The sequence below is a fragment of the Motacilla alba genome, chromosome 8, assembly GCF_015832195.1.
Source record: "Motacilla alba alba isolate MOTALB_02 chromosome 8, Motacilla_alba_V1.0_pri, whole genome shotgun sequence".
Classification (NCBI taxonomy): Eukaryota; Metazoa; Chordata; class Aves; order Passeriformes; family Motacillidae; genus Motacilla; species Motacilla alba.
In genome coordinates, this window is record NC_052023.1 from 27,928,822 (window position 1) to 27,940,587 (window position 11,766).

Below are 11,766 nucleotides of genomic sequence, written 5' to 3' on the forward strand. Positions count from 1 at the left end.
TAATGTCACAAGGTCCCCAGCGCTAGAGTTTTGGGAGTGCTGTTGTTCTTAGTTGCATTTTTCAACCATAATCACAACTTTTCTTTTTTGGGGGTTGTGAGGATGGGTCTCTGTAAGTCAGTATCAGCTGCTCCAGGTAACTCAGACTATGGTTGTGTAAAATGGGCAAAAAGAGAGAGAAGTGGTGAAGGTAAAATTAGTATTTGAATATGGAGATGAGAAGTAGTAGGACAGTGAGTCTGAAGGGAATTGTGTGTTTCAATATGTCAGTAACTACAATGGAAAAATCACTTCAAACAAGATGTAAAACCACTATAAATCTTTATTTTAACTGTATTTTAATGAAGAGTTACTTATTATTTTTCAATAAATTAAACAGCAAAGATGCTACATGCCCGCTGTTGAATACCAACTTAATAAAAATAAAGCTTATACAAATCTTATATAATTTAAACCATATAGATTTTAAGGCACATCAATTTAGAATATTTTTACATAGTGCAACAGCATTGTGGAACTCACACCTATTAACACTTCACAGATTTTTAAAAGAGATGTCATTGTCTTGGCATTTTCTTGTTATGCCGAAAATTGTCAGTCATCCTAGTTTTTCTTCTGAACTTGATAATCTTTTCCCAATGCTCAGCTCGCAAGTCTTGCACTTCCTAACAATCAGCAGTTCTTTGGGATCTAAGACACAGTTCAGTGTTCATAGTGCAGGTCAAACCTTGGTTTCCACATCCTGCCTTGACTCCGTGGCGTGTGGGAGGAGGGGATTTTCTCCCCGTGCTGCTCTCACCCTTCTGACAGCCTCACCAGCTTTTATCCTGCATCCTGTTGCCTGTGGAGCTGTCTGCATCTCCCTCATACCCCTCCTCCCAAGACAGGGATTTTCCTTGGCAAGGTTCAACCACTGTGGAAGATCTCTTCACAGGACATTTGACAGAGTCTGCTTGGCTCTTCATGCCTCGGACACTTTATTTTGAAGTGTCGGTTTGCAGCTGGTTCAAAAGGTTCAGGTAGGATTTGGATTTTAAAAATCTGGGATACGAATCCCTTTCCATAAGGATGTACACGGTTTTCTGGGCTTCGTCAAAACTTGTGTGAGTTGGGTCTTGAGCCTTTTTGGCTGTTGCTTCCCTCATCTGATAGTCAATATTGATCTGGAATAGAAAAAAAATAAATGCGGTTTAAAACTTAACTTGAATGTAGTCTCTTTTCTATATCTCTTTTTCAATACATGTGTTTGCAGCCTTAGAACTCTATGACAGCTCAATGTCAGAATAATAGTAAATTGGGGAAAATCAAATACCTGTATCCCAGTTAGGCAGAAAAGTTGTTGTTTACTATAGAAATGGAGTTTGTTCTGGAGTCGGAATTAATACAGCTCAACTTTGAGGAACAACCTCCAGTTACTAAAGAAATCCTGTGTTGAATGTCTCCAGTTCAGATGTGATCAACATATAAAACTTTAACTTTCCCAGACGGTCGGAATATTTTGAAAGACAAGAACTGTTCTGTGGTGCTTCCATGGCAAACACAAAGAATCTCCAAATGCCATCAGCAGCTCAAGCTGGGCTGGCTCAATGAAGAGCATCATGTGCTGAGGCCTTTGCTGAGCTCTGCTGGGGGCTCTCCCAGTGCAGCCCTGCTGCCTGGGACTGTTTGTGGGATTTGATAACGTTACACTGCAGCTAGCTGTGGTTCAAGAAGGGACCTGAAAGTGTGTCTGTGTCTTCTAATGCCGCTGAGTGAGTGTGTGAGCATCTCAGTGGAGCCACACTTCTCTCTTCTAACTCTGCACAGGCTGGCTTTATGCATACCTGCTTAATGGCATCTGACTGAACAAACTCCTCGTAAATCCTCTCTGCTTTGCCATGCAAGTGATCAGACTTGGTTTTCTTGTAATCCTCGCAAGCCAACCAGAACTCGATGTTTTCCTCGCTGAACTCTGACTTCAGGAACTCCCGAAAGACACCTTGACCACCTAAAGCCAACACAAATAATTAATCATTTACTGTATGATACTTGTGACCAGGGAGGAGAAAATAAATAGCAGGATTTGTATTGAAATCTGATGTAAAATCTTGCCAAAATACACTGCTCTTCTCTTCTTCAACATACAACAGATATTCTAATGTTAAGGCTGATGGGAGTCTTCCTAGTTATGCTCAGTGGTTTTAGATCTAGACCCTGGGTCCTGATCCTATATCAATGGATTGTAGTCCTTCCTGAATGAATTGTCTTAGGGTATAAATGGAGAGAAAATTCCAGATCAAACTGATTGTCCTAAATTGATTAAACTGATTATCCAAGGATTGAAGACTGATCAAAATGAGCTCTTTGGGGGGTAATAGCTATACTGAAAGTAGAAAAAGACCCCAAAACCCAACTTGGAAGCCAAGCTGTAGCAGTGTCCAAGTTACACTAGAGCTGCAAAAAACTGAAGAGTACCTGCCCATTGTCTGACTATACAATGCTACAGCTTTGCCTGTTTGGTGAGATTAGATAAAACTTGGTCCTCAGAGTAAGAAGCAAGTCAAACTGTGGTAACAGACTTACTTTGGCTGGCCAAGAGTTTTTCCAAAGACTGTGACCACTGAATAACTTCCTCTGCAGAAAGCCTAAGGTGACAAGAAAAAGAAAAGGCTTTAGGGAAGAAACCATGGGGTTTTGTTTGTATGTCTGAAGGAGACAAAGTTTATAATTTATTATTATATTCCAGGAATATATGCCAGGTATTTTATTAAATGTATGGCTTTGTCATAATCTGAGATCCTGGAGACAGCCCACGTCAAGAAAAATAATCAGAGATGGAAAAAATATGGAACTATGATGTTTTCTTGAATTCTATTCCCAGGAAAATAGTCTTTTACTGTAACTATGATAAAATTCTTTTGTACCTGTGCTTCTGTTTCCATATTTTTGCAATAAGGATGGTAATACCCCTACTCCTCATTTAAGTGAGAGGCGTTTTTTCTTGTAAAACTTTAGAGAACAGTTACAATGTCCCTCTCATAAAAATGGATTCAAGTGAAGTGTCTTCTCCCTCACTGTTTGATGCAAACATATCAAATCACTAATTAAAAATCCTGAACTCCATGAGTAGTTTCTGATTACTAATGTTCACCTCTCTTGTATTCTGGAAGTTCTAGATGCTTTTACAATATTTGTTGTTCTAGAAGTAGTTTAGAAATGAAATCATTTACTCTGCAGTAATTTAGCTATGATTGTATTTTATAACTCGGTGGGTTTCTGTACTTACATGACATTTCTAGAGCTGGAAGTCTTGATCCCAGATTCAATATGTGGCACCATGCACTTCAAATAACTTTTGAGATCTGCACCACTGAAACAAAGAGCAGACATTTTTTAATCCATTAGAATTGCAGAAGCACTTAACTTCTATTTAAATTTTCTTCAGACTTCCAGAGACAGCTCCATTCTGTGCCTGAAGTCTGGGAAGTTACACATCCAAGTAGTTTTTAAAAAAAGACTGAGGGTCCCCACTGTATCCAAATTCTGTTTTGGATTACTTAAAGTAATCCATTAATTGGTATACCTCAGCTCAAGCTTTTTAAATGATGTTGTAGTCCTGGGCTTTGAGCAGGTTTTGTCCATTTAGCCTGAACCGCAACGCTAATTCTTAATCTCCAAGATTAGTAGAGTGTTATTTGCTCTTCTAATACATTAAGTTTTATCCTAAGCCGTATATACTTACAAAGACTTTTGCTTCTTTTTATGGACTTTGCCTTTTGCAAGCTTGCAATCTTCTTTTCCATTTAATTCAGTCATGTTGTCGTGGGAGAAAAAGAATCCAGGCATTTTGCTCGGCTTTAACGTGAAGCTCCCCTGGCCATGACGATCCTCCAGCCCCAAGTGACAGCTCCCTGCCTCTGCTGCCGCCTTTTATTGACGCAGGCAGCCCTGCGAGCTGCTGGGAGCAGACCTGTTTATCATGTATCTTCATCACAAACTCTGGAAGTTCCCCTTTCAGTGCTCAGTGACGTGAGTCTTTTTTGAGAAAGAAAACAGACAGTGTCTCGTGGTTGAGGTTATAGCAGATGAGGCTGAATTGCTTTGGGGTTGTTATGTGTCACTGTGTAGGTCTGTTACCAAAAAAAAAAAAAACCCACCAACATAATCCTCTAGAACTTTGAATTCTTGTCCCTTTCTGATGGGTACTTGCAAGTCAGAAGTATTTTTTGGTTTGATCAGCAGAACTGCAAATGCTGCAGTTTTTTCTTGACAAAATTCACTTGTTGCATGTCTGTGTCCTGCAATTTCATACTTGTCAGTTGGTTGGGTGGGCTCAGCAGAAGACAAGGGGAAGGTACTTTAACATACCCCAGTAACAAAGTTCTCTTTGCAACAACCTATTTGCAAGTCCCCTGTTGCTGTTCAAACTAGAACATTACCTTAGACAGGTTTGGTTGGACAAGCTGTGTGAAAATATTTCGATGTGGTTTTCTCAGGAAGGGGTTTTGAGGCAGCAAGAACTTATTCAATTTGGTTTAATTTTTGCAAGTCAGGTTCTTAGGAAGCACAATTACATATTTCAGGAATACCTCCCTAATTTTAAGTGACTTGGCATGTATAAATATTAATTAGGTTAGAGCTGTTGTTGTAAACCCAGTGTGAATATTACAGGCTGTTTGAGGGAGGTGTGAGTTGTTTGTACGTACTTAAGCTCCACTGCATAAAAGCAGCCATGGATATAAAGTAAGACAAAGAATTAAGCGTAACTCTCTGTCCAGGATGGTGATTTAGATATGGTGATTTAGATGTTGAAATACTTAATCTGACCCTTGAGCACCTCAATTTCTGCTAGTTTGCTTGGGTTCTTTTTTTCTGTGATGTTTCAATTTTATTTTTTTTTAACTTAATAACGTGTGCACCTTCGATTACTTATGAACAGCTTGTGAATGATGTGTGCAGGGCTGCGTGTGACGTGATAACTGCTGACACATCCCCGGCTTCCTCGGGAACTGCAAAGCCAAGGGCTGGGAGCCCGAGAGCCGCCTGCAGACAGACAGATGTGCGAGGACAGACCGTCAGCCTGGGGCTGGTTTAACCACAGCGGGCTGCCGGTCCACTGGGTGCTGGCAGCGAATGCGTCTGCAGGAAATATTTATCTCCAGGCTACCAGGCGAGCCCTGCCCTCTGTGCAGGGGCAGAGGTGTTTACTGAGTGCTCTTACCCCCCAGAACAGGGCGCAAAAGGAAGGAAGGAAGAGATGGTATCGGTGCCGCATTTGTTTTCGTATCAAACCTGCTCGGTTTTGACGTTCTGCCCCCTCAGCGTCTCATCTGAGGAGCTGTCCTCAGTGGGAGGTTCCACTGCTGGCAAGGTCACAGGGATGATGCATCCGAACCCTTCTCGGAGGAGGGCAACAAAAGGGTAAAAAAAAAAACATCAGGGAAAATAATTTCCCATCTCATCTCCCAGAGCTCTGTCGCCGCAGGTTAAAAGTAGGGCAAGGCCTTGAACTTACAGCAGCTGGTAATTATAAGTAACCCACCAGTGAAGTTCTGTGAGAGTGAGGGTACAGGATGGCTTGCTTTTTTCTACCTGTTATCAATGATGGGCTGCTGACAGTTCATTTGCAAGACGAGGAATGTCGTTTCTCCATTTAAAATGAAATTACTGTCTCTAACTTTGGGATTTGCTACACATATCAATGCATGCAACAGGAGTTGAGTCAGACCTTCCTGTAGAAAGGAATTCTCGTGCTACTGAGTCTCATTGCACTTCACCTTCTTGCAATAAATATTGTCTTGAATGAAGAAAAAAAAGCATTCTTGTAATTTACATCAGGGTAATGCTGCTGTCCCACAGCATTTGAATTGCTTTCCCTGTCACACAAGACTTGAAGTGCTCTCCAGGTGCTTTATTTGTTGGAGGCGGCCAGTGGTAGTATGGGATAACTCTTAGGTGACTTGTTGCTTGCAGAGATCCCACACCACTGGACCCTAGGGGAGGTGGTAACCTTTGCTTTGCAGTCTTGATGCTACTGGGCTCAAATACAGTCAAATGTGAAGTAGGAATAGGTCGAATACTATACTGTGAATGAGGAAAAAGTTGTGCCTGCCAAGCAGACCACCTGGAATTAGCTGATGTCCTTATGTTCTGCTGTTCTCATATCCCGAATTAATAGTGCTCTTAGCACACTGGGGAGTCCTCTCCAATATTCCACATCATTAAACCCCCATCTCTGCATTGCTACTTGCTACTTGCTCTCCCTATCCCTGGGCAAATTTATTAAAAAAAAAATAATAATCAGTGCTGCCTCTCTGGTTCAACCTAAGCCAGATCTATTTGTAAACTTGTGAAATGATTCATGCAAGAAGGTACATGTAGAAATGTACAAATGTAGAAAGAAGACTGGGAGTTGTGAGTGTCTGCTGTGGAGAAAGGAGGAACATTTGGCACATAAACTCCTAGCTTAGGGTCCTAGAAAGTGTCAAGACAATGTAAAGCCCCAATATCCTCCTGTCTTCCTGTAAATGCTGCTCAAACTCTGCAAAACCAAAGCCTACTGCATCCATTAGCAGACATACCAACGTGGGACTATGATTATCAGTCCCTTTTTTCCTATATTGTGGACAAATCCTTTCTTCCTCTGAGTAACTTTGATCTTCGGGCATCCTTTTTTTCCCTCAGTGGAATATTTCACTTACTCTGATTCACTCTTTCTATGCAAACCCACTCATCTTTAAGGTTTTAGTTGTAAAACCCTGTGCAAATTTCCCAATCTCAACAATGGGAAAAACTGTGTACGAGACTTAGGTACGTGTACAACTGAAGTGAGAGGGAAAAGAGGAACTGTAAGATTCATAGGGCTGGCAAGAATTTTTTTATTGCTGGAGCAACGTTCTACTTCTACAGACCACAGAAAAACCAGGGAGAGACCTGCATGGAGTTTCCTAAGTGAGAAATTCTTTGCTAGCTCTGACTTTGGTTGTTGTAAGCGGTTCTGCTTTATGATAGAGTTGGACTAGGTCCCACAGGTGGATCAGATGTTGACTCCCTACAGTTTTCATGATTCTGTTGTCCTGAATACTCTGACTTGACATTTCTAGTGACGAAAGTGCTGCTTATTTGAACTTTGAACTTTAAAAACACGATGCTTCAAACCCATATGCATTCATCCATATTGAATGTTGGGTCTCTATCCTTGTTTCCTGTAGACAAAAGTGTCTGGTGGGATTTAACATGACACCATAAGGAATAGTCGTGTTCTGACACAGCAGAAAGCTTTTCATGTAACTTCTTCACTCCTAATTTTCTGGATTTCTTTCCGTTTCATCATGGGATGGTTGGTATCAGACCTGCCTTTTTCATCTCCCACAAACTTAATCTACAAATATACTTTTCTCTATTTCATGCATGATAGCCAGTTGCTGCTTGGAATACTTCCTCACTTAATAACTGCTCTCTTTTCCTGTTATTGCAGGAAAATGCAAAAATATTTTAAGCCTTACAGTTTTAGGGTTTATTAGAATAATCCCATTATTTGATACAAAACCCTCTTTGTCTTAAGGTCGGCATTGTCTTAGCTGATTCTGTCCAGTAAAAGGACAGAGGAAAACTTCTTGCAGGAACAGCACCATAACTGGCTGTCACCAGCTGGTTTCTACTCTTTTCCAGATTCCTTGTAGGTCCATGATGAGTAATTAACTCCAATTTTATGTGCAGAGAAGATGCTTACAAATATTTGCTAATATTCAGCCTGTTTCCATGCATCATTTTCTATTCTTTCTGGAGACCACTCGGTAGAGTTTAAGTGAAAAAAAAAGCGAGGAAATTTCCAAGGTTACAACACTGGACAGGTTCGGTTAAAGCAAAGAGGACAAAAAGTTCTGTGAACTCCAAGTCCCATTTGCTGGTCAAAATGATTTCTAGCTTCTGCTTCTGACTTCTTCTTTTTTGTTTCTTTTTGGTCGCTCTTGTCTGGCCTTACGCTCATTCATTCTCCATTTCAGCCCCACTTTGTTTCTGAGCGTTCCGTTTTGGCTCAGGCAAGTTGCTGTCTTCCATGTGTGGCCAATTTTCAGCTTTGCTGTCGAGCATAAACTTCCCTGGAGTTCATCTGACCACACCTGGGCTGAGCTCGAGTGCCCAGCGAGGCAGTGCTGCCCCACTGCAGAGCTCCCCTTGCCCGTCACGCAGCTGAGCGCCGGCTTAGCTGTGAAAACAAGTGATTTCTCTGAAATGCCTCTGTCTCTTATGTGACCTAAAGAAATCAACTACTGATAATCCATCTCTCTAGCACTTAAGGGAAATAGAAACTAGTTTCTGTGGGAGAGGAAATAGTGTGCATTAGAAAAAAAAAAAAAAAGAAGAAGAAGAAAAAAAAGGTGGTGGCTGCTTTTGAGCGGCAGTGATATTATTTTGAAATGTTGACATTTTCTCTCATATTATACAGTCAGTCCATAACAGAGTAGCCATCATGAATTATTTTTAGAATTAATTTCTGCTACGAGCAAAGGTTTTCTGGAAAGAAATCCTGAAGGCACCAAGATCAAAATCTTGCTACTGGTTTTAGCAGACTCATTTTTGGTGTTGGACTGATTTGATTGAGAAATGGGTCTTTTTAAGGGCTATTTGTTTGGGGGTTTTTTTGAAGTTAAGATGTTACCCGTGTTAGTTTTTTGTTCCTGGTTAATTCAATGAGTTCTAATTTTGCAGGCAGTAAGGCATGAGTAGGGCTGAATGGCATCAGACTCCTCAAAATACAGGAGGAATTCTGGATTTGAAAAATAAGTGGAGCCTAATGCCAACCTGCATCAAGGAATGCCACAAGATAAACTTTGGGTGATGATCCACCACCTGAGAGAGTCTTATGGCATTGGGTCTATGAGAGACCTGACTCTGAAGGACAAGGGACCAGAGCTTACCTGAAATCTGTTTTTAGCTCTTTCACTTCCTCGCTATAAAATGGCAATGTAGGAACATTCCTGCAAAATTCCAGTTCAGCCCAAAATGGCTCCACCTGTCTCTGAAGTATCTGCAGAATACTTTTAGGGGATTTTTTTTTTTTTGGTAGGGTTTCCCCAGCTTCTGAGGAACCTTGTGGGGTTTTGGGTTTTTTTTCTCTACCGAGACAGTGAAGGAGAAACGTGGCAGGAGCCAAGTCACTGTGGAGAGCACACAATGATGTTTTCCCTGTTTTTATGAATCACATGTGGATTAAAATACAGTCTGGTCCCTGCATCCATTCTTGTAGGCCTACTGGCTCTGTAAAGAGATGACAACAGGTCTTTCCATTGTCTGTCTCAACCTCTAAACATCTCCATGGGTGCTGTGTTCTCAGCTTTTGTGACTTTAGTTGTGTCCCTAACCTCTCTGACTGCTTCACGTGGCTGTTGAAAGTCACCATCACCTACTGGAAGCCTTTGATTTGAAACTTTGTTGAATAAAATTGTTCTTATGGTTATTATTTTCTCTGTGGCACCTTTGCAAACTTTCATGACTTGACTTTACAGAAAAATATTATCAATATTTTATGATAAATGTTGTTGGCATTAAGGGTTGTGTTTATATGACAGGGATTAGATGTATGTTTCCTCACCATACTAAAGCAAATTTCATTGACATGCATACCCAGTAATTCCCTCTTTTTTATGACCGTTTCTTAATTAGACTGTAGCAAGCTTACACAGTTTATCAGAAACCTGATCCTTTTCTTTCTGGGGTTTTCTATCTCAAATAATTTAACTGTTGAATTTCTGTGAAATCGGGGGACTTTTGGTTCTCAGCCAGACTGGCTGACACCTGGATGAAGAAAGGAAAAAAAAAAAAGAGAGAAAAATCTGCAGTGCAGCGACTTCTGGGTGCCGAGGTGATGCTTCCTGTGTCTGCTGTTGGGTAGGGCAGGAAGCGTTCGTCGCTCACCATCTGGGAAATGCACACGTTTCTCATGATCTCCTCACGTTTGCACGAGTCCCACACTGCACTGAACCAGCACTTGTTTCTCATGTGTTATTAAGCAAAGCAGACTTGAGGAGCAGGGCCTGTGGCACTGGGGTGTGAAGCAGTTTGCTGAGTTTCCACTGTCAGCATGGAAATGTGATATGTGAGCACACTACGAGCTTAGCTTTCAAAGCTTGAAGGCTTCAGTTTCGTCTGAATCTTAATGGAGAAAAATCAGATGCTTTTTCTCCCTGAGATGGTAAAATTCTGTATCATTCAGTATTATGATAACAAACTATTTGATTGGGCACAGCAAGCTGAAACTCAAGGTATCAATTTAAGAAATGTTTTTAAGGACTTTTAAACAGTAGAAATATTACTTGAAGCTTTTAGTGGAGTTATGCTGATAAAGAATTCTCTGAAGAATTGCACTTTTGTGCAATTGTCTGTTTTATACTTGGTGTTATGAATTTCCTGGTTGAATTTTCACTTCAGTGCCAGTCAAGATATGGCTCTCTTTAACAAAAAAAATATCATCACACTGCTGGGTTCATCCAAAGATTGCCTTTTTACTGGAAACCATTCGAGACACAAGGAGGATCTGTCCTGACACCCAGGAGAACGAGATGTATCAGGAGACTATCCTGGCTAAGCAAGGAACTCATAATGGTGCTCAGATGTAAAAAAAAATCCCCCAAACAACAACAAAAAAACTCAACCAGCAGCAACAGAAAAACCCCTCAAGCAAATGGATAAAAAAAAAAGCACCACACAACCTCACAAATTTTAAAAAATCACCACAAAAACCCCCCCAAAAAAAACAAAACCAAAAAACCCACCACCCAACAACAACACCAAAAAACCCCAAACCAAAAAAATACCCCAAACAAACAAACAAAAAAAAATCCTACTCAAACACCAACCAAAAAACCAACAGCATACAGGGAGTGGAAGAATGGATGTGCGAAATAGAAGGGAATTTGAAGCATGGTCCAGATCATGGATATACAAAAAATCATCTTCCCCCTTCAGGGCAATGGAGCAGGCAGCCTGCAGTGCTGGGCTGTCTCCATCCTTGAAGATTTTCCAGACCAGACTGGATAAAGCTGTGAGCAATATGATCTAAGCTCATAGCTGATCCTGCTTAAAGCAGGGGGGGAGGTTGGACTAGATACCTCCTCATCTTGTTCCCAACATGATTTATCCTGAGATTCTATGAATAACTAATGAATGATGGCTAGCATATAGAAGACTAATTCAGCTAGAGGAGAACTACTTGGGAAAGAATGGTAATTGTAGAAATTAATACAGGTTTCCAGATGGACTTTTTTTGGATGAGAACTACACACTGGAAGTGCAACATTCAAATCACCATTTCTTCTGTCTCCCTCTGAAAATATGTGCCTGGTATATAGGTGAAGTAGCAGAAAGTTGCTTCAAGAAATGGGAAAACTGAAGATGGGTATAAGGTCTCAATTTAAATCTATAAAGATTTCAAAGCTACATGTTTTCCATTATGATCTCTGAGAACTATCTCTTCTTGTGATGAACCAGGAAAGGAAGAGAGTTTAGCTGTTATTTCCTGTCATTTACTTTGAATCTCACCCGCTTAATTTCAGTTCTATGGAACTGGAATGTTTACAACAGAAAGACTCGAATTTCCTTACATTTATAGTATTTGCAGCTTTCTGTTGTGTCGCAGGGACAGACCCTGTCCATCCTACTGCTGAACCTCCCTCCTTTCCATGTGACTTGCACCTGACACCCCTGAAACCCTGGGACGCCTGGAAACGCTCAAGCTCCGGCTGGGCAGGGCTCCGGTGCCTGGTCCAGGCGAGGGTGTCCCTGCTA

At 41.0% G+C, this 11,766-nt stretch overlaps 1 protein-coding gene across 1 annotated transcript; it reads right to left on the reverse strand.

Annotated features, from left to right (window-relative positions):
* Window positions 1–276: 276 nt before the first annotated feature.
* RGS1 (regulator of G protein signaling 1) lies at window positions 277–3,930 on the reverse strand. The gene is made up of 5 exons (XM_038144984.1): window positions 3,722–3,930; window positions 3,266–3,349; window positions 2,563–2,624; window positions 1,824–1,987; window positions 277–1,163 (listed from the first exon to the last, which is right to left on the reverse strand). Exons 1-5 carry the CDS (start codon window positions 3,823–3,825, stop codon window positions 978–980), a joined length of 600 nt encoding a protein of 199 aa, XP_038000912.1. The 5' UTR covers window positions 3,826–3,930; the 3' UTR covers window positions 277–977.
* Between the last annotated feature and the right edge of the window lie 7,836 nt (window positions 3,931–11,766).